Source organism: Choloepus didactylus, chromosome 2, assembly GCF_015220235.1.
Source record: "Choloepus didactylus isolate mChoDid1 chromosome 2, mChoDid1.pri, whole genome shotgun sequence".
Classification (NCBI taxonomy): domain Eukaryota; kingdom Metazoa; phylum Chordata; class Mammalia; order Pilosa; family Megalonychidae; genus Choloepus; species Choloepus didactylus.
Window position 1 is genome coordinate 179,111,635 of NC_051308.1, and position 21,647 is coordinate 179,133,281.

Sequence of the window (21,647 nt, forward strand, 5' to 3'; positions counted from 1 at the left end):
ATGCATGCTGCAACATGGATGAATCTTGAAGATGTCATGTTGAATGAAATAAGTCAGAGACAAAAGGACAAATGTTGTATGATCTTACATGAAAGAAGCATATATTTCAGTTATATGAAATAACAAAGCAGTCTAGTCAGAAACTAGAATGCAGGTTATCAGTGGTTGGGTGGGGGTTGGGAACAGAGAGTTAATATTTAATTAGTGTGAAGTTTCTGTTTGGGGTGATGAAAACATTTTGGCAATAGATGATGATGATGGCGGCATAATGTGAATGAAATTACTACTGAATATTTGAAAGTGGATAAAATGGGAAATTTTAGGTTGAATATAAGTTACTAGAAAAGAACCACATAGAACTGTACAACACTAAGAGTGAACCTTAGTGTAAACTATGGGCTAATAGTATAATAATAATAATAACAGCAATGTTTCATCAATTGTAACAAAGGACCACACTAATGCAAAATGTTGATAATAGGGCAAATTGTGTGTGAGAGAGGGGTGTATAGGGGAACTCTGTACTTCCTGCATGATTTTTCTGAAAACCTACAATGGCTCTAACAACAACAAAATAAGATATGTAAAGTGGTTGACAACATATCTGAGACCTAGTAGATGCTCTTTATTCCATAGGTTTTGTGCTTGCAGAGACAGGTTTTGTCTCTGATTTGTCAAATAATCTGAGCTCACAGTACTCTCTTCACTTTGGACTTGAGTTTGGGTGGAGGTTTTGTTTGGCTCTGCAGCATCTAAACCCTTTTCTTCTCATTGTTGCAGCCGCTCATATAATTAACTAGAGAATTCTCACAGTATGCTGCTGCAAGTCTGATGCAGTGCTGTCATGTGGATTACATGACACGAGAGTTACTCACAGAAGCTCAGGCTCACTGGTTGACATTTAGATTATTCACCAGTCTAAAGAGTGTAAACCAGAATTGCCAGAACGAAAGATGAAGCACAAAAAATGAAAACCATAATTCGCTATGGTCCTACATTAAAGTTATATCATAAAAAAGGCCTATTTGGAGATGTCCAGCTGTTGCTAATTCTGTTCATGCTTTATTGACTTAGTCAGTTTCTTCAAATGAAAAGACTTTAGGATTGTTCATGAATTGACGAACACCATGAATGATCACAGATTTCCTGATATAAGGATAACTGTACCAAGTGCATGTTTTGCTCGGTGTCCGTGGTTAGTAACCCATCTGAATTAATTGAATATGAGGCTAGATAGAGGTGACAGGAGTATCAGCATATGTCACAAATGAAAAAAAAATAACAAACAATGGCAGAATGATTAGGCTGCTATCCTCCAGACAAAACAGATATGGCAAGTGGCTGAGTTACAGACAAAACATGTGCTCATAAATATGCTCCCAGCTTAGTGTGCAATAACTATTGCCAGTTACTGAAGGGCTTAGTTTCTTGTCCACAGGATGCACACTATTTGGGGAGAAGAGAAACCCAGTGCCAAACCTATCAAAAGACCCTGTGCTTCACAATTCTTCTTGAAAGAAAGTGCATTTGTCCCTGACAAGTTTGTTCTCTGTTCTCTGAGTTTGAATGTGGAGGAAAGCTCAGGAGCAAGCTTTTCCTCCCTCTGAGAGAACTTTGAAGAGTCAGTGTGAGCATGATGGGGGGTTTTCCTTCCACCTAACATTCGGGAAAAACTGGAGTTAAGCATGGCAAGCACCTCCATTGAGCATGGTATAGCCCAACAGGAAACAATACCTAGGTTCTAATGGATTTGCTACTAACAACATATTTGGCCTTGGACAGATTAGATTACTTCTCTAAGTCTCCCTCAATTGATTCAAAAGATATTTAATGAATACCTACCACGTGCCCAGAGCACTTTTATATGCCGAAGCTACAATAGTGAGCAATCCATATCCCCAAAAACTTTACAATCAAATGGAGGAGATGAGTAAAACCCAGTTTAATGACACAACAAAAATCATAGACTGTGATGGCATATTGCAAAACAAACAAGCTGGTGAGTAAGGGTAATTCAAGAAAGTCTCTCCAAAGAGGTAACATCTAAACTGAGGTCTGAAAAATAAGAAGGCACCTTGGTTGATCTCTAGCTTTAAAAGTCTATGATTATATGTTTGTTTTGTTTAACCAAGTTTTATAAGACTATAATAATATACCCTGTGGATTTCCCCTCCATTTTTATTTTTAAATCATTTGACTTTGGAGCCAAAAGAAAAGGATTTGATTTGAAGCATCAACATTTAGTAACTGAAGAGACTGGACCAATCAGTTTCTTCTCTTGAATCTTGCTTGGTATCACATGTGAAAATGTGGATATAATAACATTTTGCTCAGAGTGAGGATCATGTGAGATAATATAGGTCAGAGCACTTTCGTTACCAGGAGCCTACCTTGGATCTAGCAACATGAATTAATAAATAGCTACACACTTAAGAGAGTTACCCTTTATTTAATCTCCATCTTGGTACCTCAGGAAGCTTTGAGAGCAAATGATCTTTAAGTGAGAAATTAGGCCTTAAAAATCTCTAAATTGTCCCATAACTAATGTTCCTTCAGCCAGAAGCAGAGCTCCCTGGGAAATGCAGTCTCAAATCATGTGATTAGATTTGAAAATAAGTGATCAAAAAAGAACCATCTTTCCTGAATACTTCCTAACTAATGTCTCCTTCTCTTTCATTACATTTAAGAAAAAAGGCTCATATTTTACTCATTTTAACCCAAAATATCTATGCTACTTAAAAAAAAAATTCTGTGTTTTTATTTGTTGTGTGTGCATGCATTTGTTTGTTTTTGGCAGAATTCAAATATTTTAGGACTTTACTAAGGATCCTAAAGAGCCTTTTTTGAAAAGCAATGTATGACCTTTCTCAGTCTGAAATTTTTACTATGGCAGATATATAATACATACACAAGAAAAATATTATACAAGGTTATTTTTAATTAATTGACATCAAAATAAAATAAATTTACTGATTGTAAAGTGTTTTAAAATAATACTGGTGAGTCCTGATGAGATATTATCTGAGAAGTTCCCACGCAATGGATAAGAAAGACACAAATAAACTTTGTGTAACTGGATCTCAAATATGTTAAATACAGCACGAAAAATTCAGAGGCAGCTCACCCTGTCAAGAGCACAAATAATGTATGGGTCTGGCCAAGAAAAACATAGTCATTGTATCAATAAAGAACAGATAATAGATTTGCCTAAATCATTCTGATTCAGGGAGTCAGCAGTGGCAATCACACAGATGGGGCCACAGGCAGAGAGGGTGCTGTACCCTGTCAGCTTGGTAAATGGGTAGCATCTGGTCAGTTAAATTGACCCTTTCGGGCTATGAGTGGAGTATCCAGAGTGGGAGTTAGAGTCTATTTTCGTTAGTCCATTTTTAAAAATGGTTTAAAAAAAAAAACAAACCTCCCATTTTCAATATCATGCTGTGCCCACCTGTGAGGTCATCAGCAATCCTGACTTTGGTCAAAAGCAGGATAATATATCAAAAATCCTCAGGTCAGATAACAATTGTTAATGACTAAATCAAGTAGAATTAGAAACAGCATCTTTAAATAATTAAACCAAAAATCAACTACTGTTAACTGAAAACAACCTCATTTGCTTTGCACTTCCCTCCTTGCAGTTGAACAGAAATTGAACTAGACGATGTTTTGCTCTTAAACCCAGAGTACTATAAGCAAATGTGGAACCTCAAAAATTCAAAACATGATTTCAGGCCTTGAGAATTTGGAGTCTGAAGCAGAGATAAGGAAAGCCCCAGAAAACTAAAATGTAACCAGTAAGTTGGTAAGAGGATGGTCTATGAAAATCTGATCAAAGCTGGAGTAGCTAAGGCAGGGTTTCAAACACGAAAGCCAAGAAGTCTGGCATACTGGCTGTAGGTTCATAACACAGGATCTGATGTTATGCTTGAGCCAGGAGAATGTTTCCTAGGTACTAGAATGCTAAGAGAGGGGTAAAGACCTGCACTTCTCCAGTTTCAAGTGATATTGGTGTTCTTACTGATATTCTTTAGCCACAGTTTCAATAGATCTTCTGACATCAAGAATTGAGAGGAATTTGGAATTCTGGTGTTACAATCTACAGGAGCTACCAAAATTTTAGTCTATTGTTGTTCATCTCTGTCACCTCCTCTCATATATTCAAATGACTATCCTGGCTCTTAAACATTTTTTTCCCCAGTTGAATCTCCATTTAAATATTTTAGTTTTTTTAAAATTCAAGTCTATATCTTATTCCAATATCTAAAACACCAAGTGTTCTCACCCACTCAAGAACTAGGGATTTTCTTCTCATTTCTTACATTATATGCTAAGAAATCTTCTCTCAGTTCATCCTACTTAATACTATAAGTAATGATTAGAAATGTTTCTTTACTGCTTTCTTTACAAAGGAATAAAAATAAAACTATCAAGTATCTTTCAGGCATGGAATAATTTCCTTTTGTAAATAATATACCAGCATGATCAATTCTCCCTCTGAATCATTTCCTTTTATTTTTCCCTGCATCTCCTCATTTTAAGTAATTAGATTAGTAGTTCAGAATTTATCAATATTTTAATCTCAACATATTTACAGTATCTGCTTAACTTCGAGGTCTGCAAACACTAAAATTCATTTTTGGTTACTTAAACGCAATAAAAAAGTTTTATTTCTATATGCTGTAAATTGTTTACAAGGCATTAATTACATTTATGTTGTTTCTCAATATTTAGCTGCAAGCACTGCTGAAAGTAACTCCACTAGGATGTTAATAATCCAAAGTCAAAAAACTGTATTTGAGTTATAAGAGTTCTACATAAATTGGCCCATTCTTGGGTGTAGGGAGGGAGCCAAATTAGTTCACCATCTTGATTTCAACTTCCCAAACTAAAAGCTCTGTTAATTAATAGAGAGCATCTAAGGGTTGGCTTTTTTTACACCAGTTGATAAGACTCTCCAATTTAGCACCTTCAATTTCAGAGAGAGGAAAGGAAGGAATAGAAAAGAAGTTGACAGCAATTATGCTAACAACAGGGTTTTGACTGCTTGAACTTTGGCATTGGGATTAGTAGAAAATCAAACAAGCATCAGGAGTCTTAAATTTGTTCATGCCCTTTAACCCACTAATTCCACTTGTGGGAACCTAACCTAAGAAAATAATCAGAGAGAGAAAAGTTACAATGATGAAAACTGAAATCGTTAAGTGTAAATTGGGTAAGTTATTAATAGCATATTTATAGCTGGAATATCATTCAGCTATTAAATGATATTTATAATGATAATTAATCACATGAAGAAATAGGATATTTTGTGTTAACTGAAAAAAAGTTGGAAATAAATTAAGGATAGAGTATTGTTTCAGTTACGAGGATGAAATCTCACAGTTGCCTTTGTGAGATAAGATTTTTTTTCTTATCTTTGTATTTTTCTGTACTTTCCAAAGTTTTATTTATATATGTTCAGAAACTAAAACAGCAAAAAGTGAAGAAAAGCAACAAATGCAAGGGGCATTTGAAGTCACCCACTTGAACTACTTCCTGCTAGATTCTGATCACCAAATTTTCAGGTGTACTAAATTAGTTCTCTTTACTTGAAATGACTAAGATACACATGTATCTTTTACTCACATGTATTCTTTTACTCAAGAAAGATAAATGGACAATGAGAAGGTTCAAAATCAATGCAAACTAAAGAGGGAGTGTCTCATATCTTACTGTAGATGAACAGCAAACTGGATTTGTAATCAGACCTATATTTTATTACCTTAGTCTCCCACTCATTAACCATATGGCTCTGGGGAAGTCACGTCCTAATATCATCACCTTTCATTTAGACTGTGCATTATATTTCACAAAATCCTTTGGAATACATTAGATAGTTAATCCTTACAGTTTATTGATGAGAAAACTGATTTGTCTTTAAGGATCTCTTCAAGACTTAAAATTCTAGGATTTTTGTTTAATGCAACCAGGTAAGATTATAACCAGAAAGAAAAGATTTAGATCATTTTTTGGTTTGATTGATCAAATTGAGCCTCCATGCTAACCAAAGATGTTAGATAGTTACCAAATTAACACTTCACCACTTTGCCCTGTTTGATTGGCTTTAGCACAGCCTATATGATTGAGTTGGAAAGATATTTTCAATAAATGACCATTTCTCTTACAGTTTTCTTTCCAAAATAGCTGGTAACAATTATCTTTTCAGAAATCAAATGCCAACAGCTCAGGTGAACAGAATTCCTAAACCTAATTTTTAAAAATTGGTTTCATCATTTTCACTTCCTGGCATCTACATCCAAATTTCATTTCTAGCTATTGCCAAAGGTTATAACATTACGCCGCTAAGTGGACAGCAAAGAGTGAGGGTTACTTGGCCTTTTTATGATCATTTTCAAATTACCACATTTTGAATCACTAAAAAAGATGAAGAGATGAAATTGCCCATGCCACGAAGGTGAATTTTATTTTCAATAAAATCCCTAAACTTCCATCTCTGAGAGCTTCAGGTTTCAAAGTGTACATTTTTAAATTATAAATAATTGGCAGAAGAAAATACTTTGTGACTGATGAGCAGAACAGCATGACTTACAGATTTTAAACTCTACTCCATAAAAAGAAAAAGACTATCTGGCATTCTCAAAGAGAAGAAGTTTACCAGGCCCTTCCCCAAATAGAAACAAACAAACAAAAAAATGCAACAAACAAACAAAACAAAACAAAACCACAAAAAAAAACCCCAGGAGTTTATCTTCATTTCTAAATAACATAACAGTTCTTTCTTTGTGGAAGCACTTGGCTACTTTAAAGTAAATCAAACAAAGGAAGTTGGAGTCAAATATCCAAGAGACTAAACAGTTTGGCACCAGTTCAGGAAAACATCACATATGAGTGGGCAAGACAGAGGGGCTAGCAGGTCCAGAAAAATGCTGAAGTGAAGGGATGTGCAGGGAAGCACATAGACAATGGGCACAGTGCCTTCAAGAGCATGAAATCCATTGAATGTGACACAAAGTTACCCTGGCATCTGGTTTAGTAAGTTCTGGCTTTCAGATAATTGAACTACCTCCACTTGCTGGGCACACTTTTACTTAGAAGTCAGATATTTTAAAATAGTGCAAGAGCAAGATGCACCTTTGCCTTTTCTTTTATAGATGACAATGATGTAGAATTTAGGTGCCTTCTAAATTTGGACTATTTTAGAAAAAAAAAAAGACCAAAAAAATTTAAAAACAAACACCAAACGTTTATCCCATTAGCTTATTGTAATGCTATTTTTCAAAACTGGTGTTCCAGATACATACTTGACACTATAAACATAATTATGTGATTGTTTCCATGTGGGCAGTGGGACTTCCCCTTAAAATGATTTATTTATCAGATGTTGAGAATACAAAGCTTTCTTATCAGCTGGCCATAGGTGCAACAATCAAAAGTAAGTTTCATTCACTAACTTCACTCCTGTCTGCTTTTTAGAGATTTGCTCACTTGGGATCTTTCAAGTGAATTAGCAGAATGATTCAGATAAATGTATTAGAATTCAGGGAAGGAAACAGCTCTGCAAATACCAATGTAGATATATTTAAATTAAGCATGATAAATTACTAATCTAACTTATTACAAAGCGCCAAATAACTTTTAAACACTTTGGTTTGCTAGGTTTTGATAAGACTAGAAAGAACTTGGAGTACTGAATTACCCACAATAATAAAACTCTATTTTGTCATAGAGTAATTGTAACAATGCTAGACAAAGAATAAACAGTTTAATCTTCTCTTTTGTCTTTGTTTGAAGACAAAATCCTAAGAAATTAGTCCATACATTATTTCTAGGGAATTTTCCTATACTGGTTGTTGCTACTGAAGTATTCTTAGTTTTATGGTCATGTTGCATACATTTTAAAGACCATAGTATATGATGGATTATCAATTGAATGATGATAAAAAATTAAAAAATAAGAATAGCTTCTCTCTTCTTTTGGGGTGGGATGGGGTGAGGAAATAAACAATTTGGGAACAAACAAAAGTCCTTTAAACAATTTTATCTTAGGCCATGTTACAGAATTTGGGAAAACATAAATCTTGAGTTTGGCAAACTGATCCACAATAAGCAGTGGATGAGTGTAATATTGGTATTTACATTTTTGTGAGTGCTTTCTATAACTATTGGTTATTCGTCCCCCTCATGTCTGTTAATAGACATTGTTTCCCAACTAGGAAATCTAAGCTTTGGGTGATTAATAGCTAGCCTAGAGACTCCGAATATGGTAGTTTCAGATTAGAATTTTTAACTAGACCTAACCAATTATGGCCAGAGCTAGAGGAATAAGACTCTTAGCAACCAACACAAAGTTCTCTTAGAAGAGTTATTAAATACCCCCAAACATTTTTCTATACTTATCTGTCCCATTTGGATCACTGATGGTGAGGCAGATGGCCCTAAGTCTGAATCCTGATTCCCCTGTTTCCCCTGAACCAGTTCTTTCAACAGCCTAAGCCTCACTTTACTCATTTGTAAAACAAGGATAATACTGATACTTATGTCAGAGGGTTGCTGTGAGCATGGAGGACAGAATGTAGGTCACTAGCACAATGTTTGAGTCTACACTATACATTTAATTTCTTATTATTGCTCTATAAATAAATGCAAGAGTGGAAGGAGACCATGGGAATAGTTCTCTCCAACCCTTTTGTTTTGTGGATATGAAAATGCAAAAATTCAGAATTATTTAATTGCACAACATACACTCCTAAGTAAAGGCAGAGCTAGAATTCAAACTCCTGTTTATTCCCAGGATCTTCTTACTTTACTTTGCTGCCTCTAGACTTTGTTCTATATAAATCTGAGCATTAAAGAGAAAAGTTGGACCAGAAAATGTGTAAGTCCCCACCTGACTGTCATACTGATTTTTACTCTATTCTGCCTTCTAATCCAGGGTCACATCTAACATTTGTGGTGCCACACACCATAAATCTAAGTATATAGTTAGAAATCTAGCTACCTTCCTACCATGACATATATACTTTTAAAAAAGGACTGGAAGTCCAGATTGCATGTAGAATTCTTGACATCATTGGATATGGAGGTGCAAGGTGGGGGATGGAGGGACACCCCTGAACCATGACCTGTCTTCCTTCTTTTCCCATGTCCTGCTCTGCGAGGGACCTCGTGTGCAGGCCTGTGGACACTCTTCACCACAGCCTGCATGTCCAAGCTCTTCCCACACAACTCTCCCCGACCCCAAATTACTCCTGCAGGACATCAAGAGAAGAGATTTATACAGTCCCTAGATTTGGGTTCAAAGCCATTTGGGCAGAGAATGTAGATGCCAAGTGTGCTCTGGAAGGGAACAGAGCTGCTCCCTTAGTCCACAGACTCCTTGCCTCCTGGGATGGAGAGCAGCTGGAGGAAGACCTGACTAGGGCCCTCTTGCCCTAATGGTGGTGCTGCTCTAATCATATCATATAATTTGGGGCAAAACTGGCATTCATCCCCTTCAACTGCTCACCTACCTACCATTTTCCTGCCAGAGTTCTAAGATGAACCTACTTGTCAGTAAGATCTATTTCTTCCAGTTATGCTGTAGTCAAGATTTCCCACAGTTATTGCTCATTCAGTTAGCTCGAAAATGGCTCACCCATGGTGGAGGTTATCAGTCTGCCATGATCACATTCCACTGTCCTGCGGTCAGGTTCAGAAGTGGCTCCAGGAAGGTAGAACTGTGCGAATTTCGTCTCTCCCACCCAAGAGCACCGACAGTTAGTTGCCTTTACATTCCCTACTTCAGTACTGTTGCACTTGAAGAACTGGAAAAATAAACCTGAGTTGCCAGGAAGACATACTTCCCTTGTGATGGTATCTGTAGCTGAATTCATGTAGCCTTAAGAATAAAAAGCCTGCCTATCTCTTATTTCTGTCTTATAGGTTTCATTAACAAATACTTTCTAAGTACTAGGTCCTAATGCTTCATTCTGAAGAAAGATGTTTTTCAGGTTTGCTCTTTTCAACAATAGAACATCCATTTCCACTGATAAGACCCAAACCTTTTCTACTACACATGAAACGGCCCCAGGGCAAAGCTAGCAGAGAATGAAAAGGGCTTGAGGGGACGTTAGTACAGTGACTAACGCTTAAACATAGTTCTTTATCGAATACCATAGTATGCTCCTCCTTTGAAAAACATGCAACATGCCGGGTACAAATGACCCCTTTGACATTTTTCACCTGAAAGTTCTAGGGAAGAGACAATGTTTCTCAGAAATGGGGGAAGGAACACACCCCTGCCTCTCCAGTCACAGCTACGCCCCCCTGGGATTGTTCCGTGCGGGAGCTCCCTCAGCCCCTGTTGTTGCAACTCTGTACTTTTTCTGACTGCGTCTGTCAGGAAGGAGACAGGAAATTCTAGTCACCCTCACAGCAGCTGTGCCATTCCTCCTATCCTCCTCCAATGACGTCGGTCGGCTTTGGTGACAGGAGGTCAGGAACTGAGCCACAGTGAAAGGTCAGGAAGATAGGTCACTGTTTATGCCCTTGTTGGGCTGGGGTTCCTGCTGAGGCCATTTGCTTTCTTCCTCTCTATACTGTTTCTCTTTCCGTTCCTCTTTCAATAATGCATAGCCAAAGCATCCTGTTTTCAAAACATCTGACTGTTTTGCCACCGAGGACCTCATGCTCTGATGCATTTCACTGAAGTGTAAGACAATTCTTCTAATTCAGGAGGTGATAAACGTTGAAATGCAAAAATCAATGAACAAGTCTAAGAACGGAATCTGTTGTTAAGCAAAACAGCTCCATCACCTCTAACAGAACTTGAGCTGTTGGAAGAAGGTTCGCTAGACAGACTTTTCATCTTGAAAAAGAATGACAGTGTCTCACAACACTTCCTGCTGTATTTATTTCATCTTGTTATAATTCTTGGTGGAAAATAATCTACAATACTAACCCACCTGACTGCATCTTTCTCTGATCCTGGGATTCCATCTGGTCTGTGGCCAGCATTAAGGGATCAGGAATATTGAGCCAAGGGGAAGACTATGAATAAATTATGGCAACAGCTCCCTATCTATCTCCCTGGGCTCTGAAGTACACTTGGGAAAGCCTGTTACAATCTTTAAGTCACTCAGTTATCCTCAAACTATAAAAAGGTTAGTAAAGAAACAAAACAAAACAAACAAGAAAACACCCCCCACCCCATCCAGAAGTAAATATGAAAGACAGCTTTCTCTTTTTCATCCTCTAGATATTGTCAGGTCTCTACTATTTGTATGTAGACTGGCATATCTGTGATTTCCAAATACCCAACTGTATAAGGCTGGCTCTCCCATCACTACTTTTAAGTAAGTAAATGGCTTGCAAGCAAAACTAGCAGTTCATTTGGCTGAAACAGTACTAGGAGCATGTATTTGCTTAAAACTGTAGTGGACACTTTTAATAAATTGTCATTTACTGAAATTTTACTATATGTCAACGACCTTGCTGAGTGCTTTAGATGCATTATCTCATTTAATTTTCATAGCAACCTTGTGAAGTAGGTACCATCTCTATCCCTCTTTTACAGTTGAGAAAATTGAGTCCTAAGAGGATAAATAAGTTAGCCAAGGCTAAATAATTAGTACATGGTGGAGCCAGGATTTGCAAAATAATTTTCTGACTTCAAAGCCCATGCTTATCACATAATCCCTCTAGTCAACATTTTCACACTTACTACCAGGTCTTTAATGCAGAGATTTTCTGTTGTTCCTTTGTCCAGTGAGGATAAGCAAGAGATGACCATATAAGATTACACAGCGATGATGATTATATTTTTGCATGGCAAGTTGGATGGAAAGCTCAAATAATTCCAAAAACATTTAAAATTGAAGGTGGAATTTTATTTTTACCAGAGATAATTCAGTTCCTTTAAAATGGGTATAGGCCAAATTGTTTGGGTGGCCACACAAAAAAATTCTTGTTGCATTTTATATGCCATGGTTTAAGGTATGCTTCAGCTTTACCTGAGATGATTATTTGGACAATCAGGACTTAAAAAAAAAAAAAAAAAGAAAGAAAGAAAGGAAAGAAAAGAAAAAGGTAGCTATGCAAAAGGGATCTTTTTAAAAACTGAAATTGACTCCAGCTGTCAGTCTGGACATTATTCACCCACTGGTAATTGCTTTGCCTTATTACTTTTCCTCTGCAGATCTAGTAAATAGGTGAGGCTATAGGCCATCTACTTTAGCTAACTGTGCCAGCATTAAGGTCTAGCTCTTTCTTTAGGGTTGACTCTATTCAGCTTTCATTGCTTCCTGCACACCACACCATAAAGGAGCAGCGGAAGCCTGAAGTGATCAGAATTCTCACCAGGAGCTACATAGTCCCTGACCTCAGAGCCTTATTAACTACTGTACTGAAATTATTTTTAATAAAATTGCAAGACAGACAGACAATGTCCAACTTCAGTGCTCCAGATGCAAACCTGGTTAGAATGCTATGATTCATCAACACTTGAACGGAAAAATAATGGTAACTTGTAGTTTCTCTGTGAATTCTTCCCCCCTCTTCTTGGTGTTAACTGCCCACTTTACCTTAGTGACTCCAGTAAAAAGTTCACTTTGTCTTCTATGGTGAAAGCTGCTGAGAAACTACTCAAATAGTGGATCTATATCTTGCATGGGCATCAATTTTCACAAAATTCAGAGAACAGAGTATTTGTTGTGCTCCAAAGCAGGATAAACCATAAGTGAAAATCCTCCCACATGGAGTCCAGTGCATTTTGGAGAAGTTACACAGTTAAGCCCTCCTATGGGGAAATGGTTGAATTTTACAATAGCCTGGAAAATCCCTGAATACAGCCTTCAATTGAGAGCTTCACAGAAAAGTCAGTGCGTAGTTAAACCTCAAATGTGCCCTTTTCCTGTTTTTTTACTTCAACTTGAATTCCGAACTAAACTTTCAGAAAGAGAATTATTTTGCCCCTCTATCAATCATAAAACAAAGAGCTCCTGAGTGAGAAGAATCCCTCCCCCATCCCAGGACCTCTTAAAGATGCATTGCTTCCTCAGCTCAGATCTTTGAACAAGAGCCAGCAAGCCTTGGTTGGAAGGTGATACTTTTAACCCCAGGAAAGAGGGAGGAGGGACACACATTCACTACCAAACCTAGGGCTGGAAAGGGCATGATGACAGGTGTGGAGCAAAATCTCTTCCCAGCCTCAGAAACACAAGGTAACACCTCAGGCTAGAATGATTGGAGACCGAAAACTTGCACTTAGAAGGACACAGTGTTAAGACTTTCCACCAACACACACACACACACACACACACACACACACACACACATACATATAAATATATGAACTTTATATATAAAGTTAACATTCTCCATGGAAAGAACATGAACAAAAAGCATCAACTCTCACTACATAAATTAGCACTCTAAGTCCAGGTGTTAATTAAACAAATGATATAATGATAGGTAATTAAAGTTCTTCATTCCTAAATTTTGTCTGGGGATTGTAAACAAAACCATTTCTTTGCAGTATGGGTGGAACTAAATCCCTAATTATTCCACTTTGAAAACCAGTAAACTTTTACAAAATAACTTTCTTTTGGGCACAAAGTGTTATTCTTTCTTTAATCTCTCTCTCTCTATATCCTTAGGCCATGCCAGCACCACAAAAAGAAATGTCAGAAAATCTCAGAGTGTCCTTCTCAAAAGGAATTTATCAATCTTCAGGGCAACCATTCTTTCCCATTGATATTCAGAGGTCATTTTGTTGTTGTTCAAAATACATAAGTAAATATAGCTGTAATACCTGATTGCAATGCAACATGTTTTAAATATTTCCTTATGGATAAATTCAGATTTTAGCTTCCTAATAATTGTTTTTTAAAAAGCATTTTCATTTGTATAATGATTTGGAAGCTTTATAAACACCTCTCACCTTAAACAGACTCTGAACTACACTGTTAAAAAAGAAATTTTGTTTCTGTAAGAGCTTACTCTGGATTTTAAACTTTGCTGTAGCATCAAGACACGGCAAAGGGTGGCACTTCGGAACAGAATCATCTGACAGAAATCAGTGAACATATTCCTATAGTCGCGTTCCCTGATGCGCTTCTGCTGCAGACAGAGAGGCAAGAGGGAGCTGGGAGCTCCCTGCACGGTCACACTTAAATGAATAAAATGGTCCTCTCTTACCTTGTTAGAAGCCATCTCACTGACAGAGCGGTAGGTCTGTATGGTCTCTAGCTGGTCCAAACACCAGTCTAATTCCTCCAGCGTTTCCATTGCTAATTTTTGATAAGATTCTTCTGCAAACAAACACACAGACATGTAGTCAGGCTGGAGCGGCTGCAGGCTGTCCATAGCCGAGTCACTGCTGCCACTGCTGATCCCTGCACTACTGAACGTGCTACTGTGCTCCTTCATTATTAGTGCCGCCGGCTCCTTCCTTCCAGCTCTCTCCACCACGAGAGCAAATCACAAATCACCGTGGTGCTCTGCCTGGGATGGCTGGTGCCAAGTTTTCACCCCCCGCCTGGATGAGGTGTCAGTGATCTACCAAGAAACTTCCTCTGAGGAAGAAGGCGGGGGAAACTGTCTCTAAAAACTCATCTGCATAAATGTGCCCTAAAACTAAAGGCAGAAGCCATGAGGAGATTTCTCATGCTGGAGCTCTCTGCCTTAGTCATCTCGGGGCTCTTTGGGGTGTGTGATGTCATTTCTGAGTGTTTGCAGTCTAGAGGAGAAATGAGGGAAGCATTTCTCGTTTTGCATTTCTTTTAAGGGAAACATACAAATAGAACATTTGGGGAAAGAATGTTTGACAACTGCGTTCGAAGGCTAGGCAGTCATTCATTCCTCGGAATGTGTTAATGTTGGAAAAACTTTCAGTGTGGCAAAATGGACCCACACGAGTAGGAGACATTGGCTATTCCTCCCTTCTTCTGAACTCATCCTTAATTAGACGCAAATGAGGTCTCCCTGATAAGACTTCAGTCTAAGAGAGACTGTCTGGAGTTTTACACAAACACTTCTATTGGTCTGGGACTCCTGCAGCTCTTGTCACACTAAACAAAGCTAAAACTTCCCTTCTGGGAGTGCCAGGATCACAGAGAAATTCTGAACCGGACTTTCAGGTGGAGCCAGATGTGAACACTGTGGATTTTCATTTTGATTAAAGCCAGGGGGCTCTGAATTGTCACTTTTGGAATCTAGACTTTCTGGATAGATTTTTCAATGGTCCATAAGAAAAAAAAATACTGTTTTCGAAAGCACATTTTTGCTGGCTAATTAAAACTATTTATAAATGTCCACAATGGACCATTTCTTACCTCAAAGTTTAGGGAATTAAACATATACTTCAATTATTGACTTAAGAACTCAGTGTTAGTAAACATTGACTTAATTTCATGAATGTTAAAAGAATTAAGGATGCTACGGACAGTAAAAAACAGTCTGTCCCTCATACATGACTGTTTTTGAGGGGAACAATATTCGTTAACTCTAGTAAGCTTTCTGAAATGCAAGCACATAATAGGCACTAATGAAATTAAATATCTTGTACAGCATTCTAGTATAAAGAAAACAGACTACACAAATTCCTGTCAGATTTAGAACAGATTTTTAAAATACATTTATACAGAAATTCTAGTAAGATCATACAGCTTTTTATTATTATATGATATTGTTGTGTGTGTAGTGTTCAGATTCTTGAAATAGAAAAGGGAATAAACAGAAGAGTGATTCCAAGTGAACGAAATCACTTGATCAAATGCACATTTCAAAGAATAGATCCTTTGTTTATCCCGAAAATGCCTACATTTCAGATAAACAGGGGTTAAAATTCAACATCCTGTATGTCATACTTAAAAAACCACAAAACCACTGGAGGTGACTTCCTCCATTTTTTTTCACACTCCTCAAAAATGTGCAGACAAGAATTGAGGTGTTATTAGAAAAACTCGTATCGGGCACATACCTTCCTTCCTTTCTTCCTTCTCAATTTTGCCAATGCTGCTTCAACACAAGGAATATCTCTTCACTTACTCTCTAATGCTTCTAACACCCCCTGCCTCCTTTTTCCTTCCAAAAGAGCACATCTTTGAGGAAGTCTTTCCTGAAGAGATAGAACCCCTCCATCCTCATTTTCCGCCTCTAATCAAAGAAAAAGCCCTACCACTTTCCACCTCCTCAGGTTTTCCCACCTTGGTGTCTTCCACACCACAACCTGTGGTTCTCTGTAACTAAAATCAGGCAGCCACCAGGATGATGGGGAGTAAGCAACTTGCTGCTCACTGCCTTCTGAATAAACCAATATGCAAAATGACTGTAAGATGATATATCACATTTCTTCTTCTTGAAGAGGAAAAAAGGGATCCAATTTCCACTCAAGCTTGACAAAGGAAATGCAATTATTATAGCAGCAGAAGCACAAAAAAAAGAGGAGGACTCTCTCATCAAATGTATACCAATTGTTACCACTATGGCTCATCCTTGTCTATTATATAGACAAAGCACACGTGCTTCTAGAGTTGGTACAAGAGTAAGGACTCAATGACTGGTCAATGGATGTGACAGGACCTCACTTCGTCACCTTCTCTTACTCTGGTCAAACACAATATTTTTAAGTGAAAATTACTACATTTTGAAGTTATGAGGATTTGTCATTTCCCAAATTCATAACCCACAGCCAAGACTTCTTTTGTGTCTCAATTTACATGAACTGGAGTGTGTTTCTGGCACAGCCTTCTTATCACAGTAACTAAGGGGGACAGACCATGCAAATGTCAGAGCAGGCTAAGTAGGGGGGCACCAGACACCTGCCACTTATGGGTGACATGAGTAGAGCCAAAGAAAATGACCATGCAGCTCAGGACTGGCCTTGATGCTGTAACTCTATAGCTCTAACAGCAGATCCAGGGCTTTTACATAGTAGATGTCCAGTAACTCCTTGGGGGATTGAAACCCGCAGTGCCTGCCCAAGCAGCCTGCAACTACTTGGGCACCCAGAAACCGAATGGAACATCTGTACTGCTGTGGAAAAGACCACTGGCTTTGTAGTAAAACTCAGACATTTTGAATTTCTCTTCTACCACTATTCAGACCTCAATTTCCTATAGCTAAATAATTATTATTAGTCTTTACTACATAAGTAAAATAGGGATAAAAATATTTACCTCTTATGGTTATAAAGAGATTAAATTGGATAAAGTATATAAAGTGCCTGGTACGGTAACCAGTTTTTAGTATACGATTAATATATAGGACTAATTTTTAGTGGCCATAAGGTAATGTAAAGTTCTAGCATTTAGGGGCAGGCAAGAATGTGAGGAGGAATTGGAAGGGAGAAGGCAGAACTGAATACTCAACCAGGGATTTTGCAGTCAGGAAAAGCTACATAATTGGCAGGGCCCAGAGCAAAATGAAAGTACAGTGCCTCTTGTTGAAAGTAGGAAAAAAGTGCTGCTAAAGATATAAAATATAAAGCTTTTTCTCTTTTCTGTGGTCCTTCTCTCAACCTTTCATGGTATTTGTTTGTTTGTTTTTAAATAAAATTTTTATTTTAGAATAGTTTTAGATTTTCAGAAAAGTTGCAGAGACAGTACAGAGAATTTTTGCATACCCCAATCCAGATTCCCCTGTTGTTAATATCTGATATTACTAAGGTACATTTGTCACAGTTAATGCATGACATGGAGCTTTTCATTTGCTATTTAACATTATGTTGCCTCAGACATGGGGACACTTGTGGAGCGAGTGCAGGCCCTCAAGGGAGCCCAGAGACCCCTACCCCATAACTTGGGGCACACACACAGCTTAACAGCTGCTGGGGTGCCCTTCCTGCCATCCACTGGACTGATGTACCATGCCCCAGTCAAGGATGGGCTCCATGGAAGTTGAGCCAGGCATTTTCCTTTCCCACAGGATCTCTGCCCCAATCCATACCAGATGGGAGGTCCCTAAGTGTACTGCAACCTCTGTGCTAGGATGTGCTAGGTACAGGATCAGGGGTGGATGAGGGGCTTGTCTTTGCTGATACATGGCCTTACACAGTGGCACTGCCAGCCTAGGACAGGGACAGCTGCTACCATGCCTCACCTGAGCTGTCCAAAGGCACACAGGCCCAACCCGGATCTTCCGGCACTTGCACCCAGGATTGGAGGGCAGCAGCTGTCTTGTGGTGGAGAGAGGGAGGCTGAGTGGGTCCCAAGGCACCATGGAATAGGGCAGTGGGTGGCCGAGAATTTGTCCATGGGAGGCAGGCAGGTGGCAGGAGGTAGGACTACACATGAGCCAAAGCCCTCAAACCATCGGTGCAAACACCACTGGCCCATCAGACATCACTTGCAAAACACAAGTTCAAAGATAAATTCATTAAGAATTCCAAGATGGTAACTACAGAGCATTAAAACTCAAACATGGGACCTTCTGAACATGGGGCTCTGTGTAACTGTGCAGGTTGCAAACCCATGAAGCCATCCCTGTTTCCCATTTTATAAAAGATAGCACTGAGAAGGAATAATGCTTAACACCAAAGAAGCAGGTCTCAAGGGAGATAAGAGCAGGTAATGGGACCATATATGGTCATGCAGTCAGCCCTAATTCAATAATTTCCAAAGGGAAGAAGGAGCGGGGAGAACCAACATCACTTCAATCTTTCCTTCTTTTCCTCTTCCACTCCAATGAGAGTAGCAAAGGAAGAATTTCTTCCTTCTGCAGGTCTGGGAGGTATTGCACTAGACTTTGCAAAACAGGAAGAGAGAATGGATGAATAATTATAATTAATATTAATCTGGTGACAAAACCTGGAATTTATTTTCTTAAATAAGCTCCAAGTACCCTATTCATTAACCTTTGCAACATCTCTGTGTGATAGGTACCAAAGAGGTATGATTATCTCTAATTTACCTTAAGGCACAAGCTAAGAAGTCAGAGGTTCAAAAATTAAAGCAAATAATCTCCTCCAGATTCCTGTTAAGAATACTATCTTGGTCTATGAAATAGGAGGTTCAGCTCAGCACTGAAATTGCAAATATCCCTGAAAATGCTGTGTTTAAAGCTGCATCCTATCCTTGGGGTCTTTTCTGTGTAATTGCTCTCCTAAATGTTGTCATTTCTTGAATTTCCTCTTACTTTTTGCTGATCCACCTAACAACCAATGGCACAGGGAAGCTGTGCAATATTTATTAAGAAGGGCTGAGATGGCTTTGGTCTTGCATCTTGCTTCAGTAGGTCACCTTGGACAAATTACCTATGTTCTCTCAAACTAAACTTATTTATCTGTAAAATCAAGGTAATAAAAGTACTTCCCCTGATCTCACAGGAAGGGTAAAATAGAAGAATATGTACAAAACAGACTGCAAGCCATTAAGTATTATGCACGTTTCATAAAGATCTCATTTATTACAGATAGGATATAAGTATATTGTAGAAAATTGGAAAATACAGAGAAGTGAAAATCTGAAATAATAACAGTGTCACATTTTTATCAAGCAGAGATAACCATTGTTCACCCTTTGTGTGTGTGTGTGTGTGTGTGTGTGTGTGTGTGTGTATACATATGTATATAATCAAAATGAGAATTCTGTACAAGCTGTGGAGCAATCTTGTTTTTTTTGGTCAAAGATCTCCACTTTGTTTTTAAAATAATTTTTTATTTCACCTAATACTTAGGTCATACTCCAATTTACTCTGTTTTTTCATGCCCATACAACAGAAATGTGGATGAATTTGCAGACAGGTGTTGGGAAGAGGGAGAGATCCAGAGAAGGGAGAAAGTAAAGTGTAATTAGAAACCTCTGCCTGGCCGCAAATAGCTAGCTGCTCATAGTCTGAAAAGGGGAACAGAATTTAGCAGTTATGAAGTCAGTAGCCCAGCTGGTAACAGGCCTCTGTTGCCCTAAAAGCAGGCCCCAGGTCCTGTGCAGGAAAGTGTGATTTTTATTACCCCAGATGGATCTCTGGGAAAAGTGGGAACAGAATCCCTTTATATATTTGATATCATTTAAATGTGAAGCCCTAAGTATCATCACTCTTAATATGGATGAGGAAATCAAGACAGAGAGGTAATTTCCCTGCCCCAAATCACATAATCAGTGAGTGAAAGCATCATAATGTACCCACGTCTTTCTGGTTTTACACACAGACTCTCAACAGGTAGTCTCACCTGGAGAAAGCCCCCCATTTCAAAAACAAATAGTAGGATTTCTAGAAACACACTTCCTTTCTTCTAGCTGAGGCTATAGCAATGGGTTATCAACAGAGTTTGAGTAGGTCCCACACAGCTCAAAAATAACAGAAAAATGTTAGTTTTCATATGACATAAACAAGGATGATGCTACTAACATAAAACTCACTGAAGTCAGACCTAGCTGATTTTAAATCCTGACACTACCACTTATTAGGCGTGAGAACTTAGACAAGGTAAGTAGACTTCCTGAGCTCCCCATTTCTTCATCTGTAAAACAGGAAGACAGCATAAATTAGCTGTGAGAGTTACATGAATTAATGTGTGCTGTGTTTGGTACAGTGCCTGGCACGTGTTGGGAAATTTTTAATCCCTCCCACCACCTTTTCCCTGGTGTAGAGTCACTTTCCTAAGAGTAGATTGCCACATATTAGGTTGCTGAGTCAGGTGGAGTTAGCTCTGAGCCTAGGGAAAGGTGTATGTGTAAGATGGCTATGAAATCCTAAAATGTCCCTCCCACAGTGTGACCTCAGATCAGGAAATTGCTTCCTTGGTGCTTGTCTTAGGTTAGCGTTTGCTGGTTTTCATCTCTAAAATACAGACCTGGTGTATCTTTCAGCTTTCACCAAATCCTGCCTTATACAGGCCAGTGACCCTGAGACATTAAGAAATGTACCAGAAAGATGGTTTTTGATTGATTCATTCAACAAAAATACATTGAGTGTCTATTATAGGCCAAGCCTGCTGTTGGGTGCTGGGGTTTTAGTAACAAACAAGATGGCTTAAGAGTGATACAGTCCACTGTAGAAAATAATTACATAGGATACCCTGTACCCATTTTCCAAAATGGTCAGCCTAAGAAGCTGGGTGCCTTATTAGTTCCCTTCCCCCCAGCACACACAGTGTCTTTGTAAAACCTAGACAAAACGCCCCCTCTTAACAGACATAGTCCTTTGGCAGAAGTATTCAAGAGTAATGTCTGGGCTGAATTTTAGCTCCGCTTGTCACCCGGCTGAGTACATTTGGTCAGTGTGCAAACTACCTAACAGCTTTATGCATTGGTCCTGGAGCACATTGTAGGGACAAGCAAGCAGGAGGTTTTCCTCAACAGGTCTGGGAATGCTTGGTTAAAGCAGGATGACATAGAACAGGGGATCACAACAGAATCTGCAGTTTTCACCTAAAAATAAAGCATATCCTTGAAATTGAAAGGAAAACATCCCAGGACCTTTCCTAGCTCTTAATTTGTGCCATTATAGCCAATAAGTGCCTTGATAAAATAATAAAAATTTTAATTTGGAAGACTAATCATTACCTTTAAATAGTTTTTGTTTTTATAGACAAAATCTTCTAAAACAAGGGCTCCATGGGAAAAAATAGAGAGTCCTTGGTGGAGAAAGCTAGAAAACCACTTTTCTGATCCTTGGGAGGGAAAAGTGTATATTGTTTGGATTTTTTACATTCAGTCTATGGCTCTAGC

General features: G+C 38.4%; 1 protein-coding gene across 4 annotated transcripts in view; it reads right to left on the reverse strand.

Annotated features, from left to right (window-relative positions):
• Positions 1-21,647, reverse strand: part of PDE4B (phosphodiesterase 4B) — a 528,481-nt gene that overhangs the window by 26,962 nt on the left and 479,872 nt on the right. For 3 of the 4 annotated variants that reach the window (XM_037826990.1, XM_037826991.1, XM_037826992.1), the window contains one exon: positions 14,176-14,288. In XM_037826990.1, coding sequence (XP_037682918.1) covers positions 14,176-14,288 — 113 coding nt within the window. Of the gene's footprint in view, positions 1-14,175; positions 14,289-14,886; positions 14,921-21,647 lie in introns of those variants that run through there. The other variant, XM_037826993.1, reaches the window with a different exon arrangement.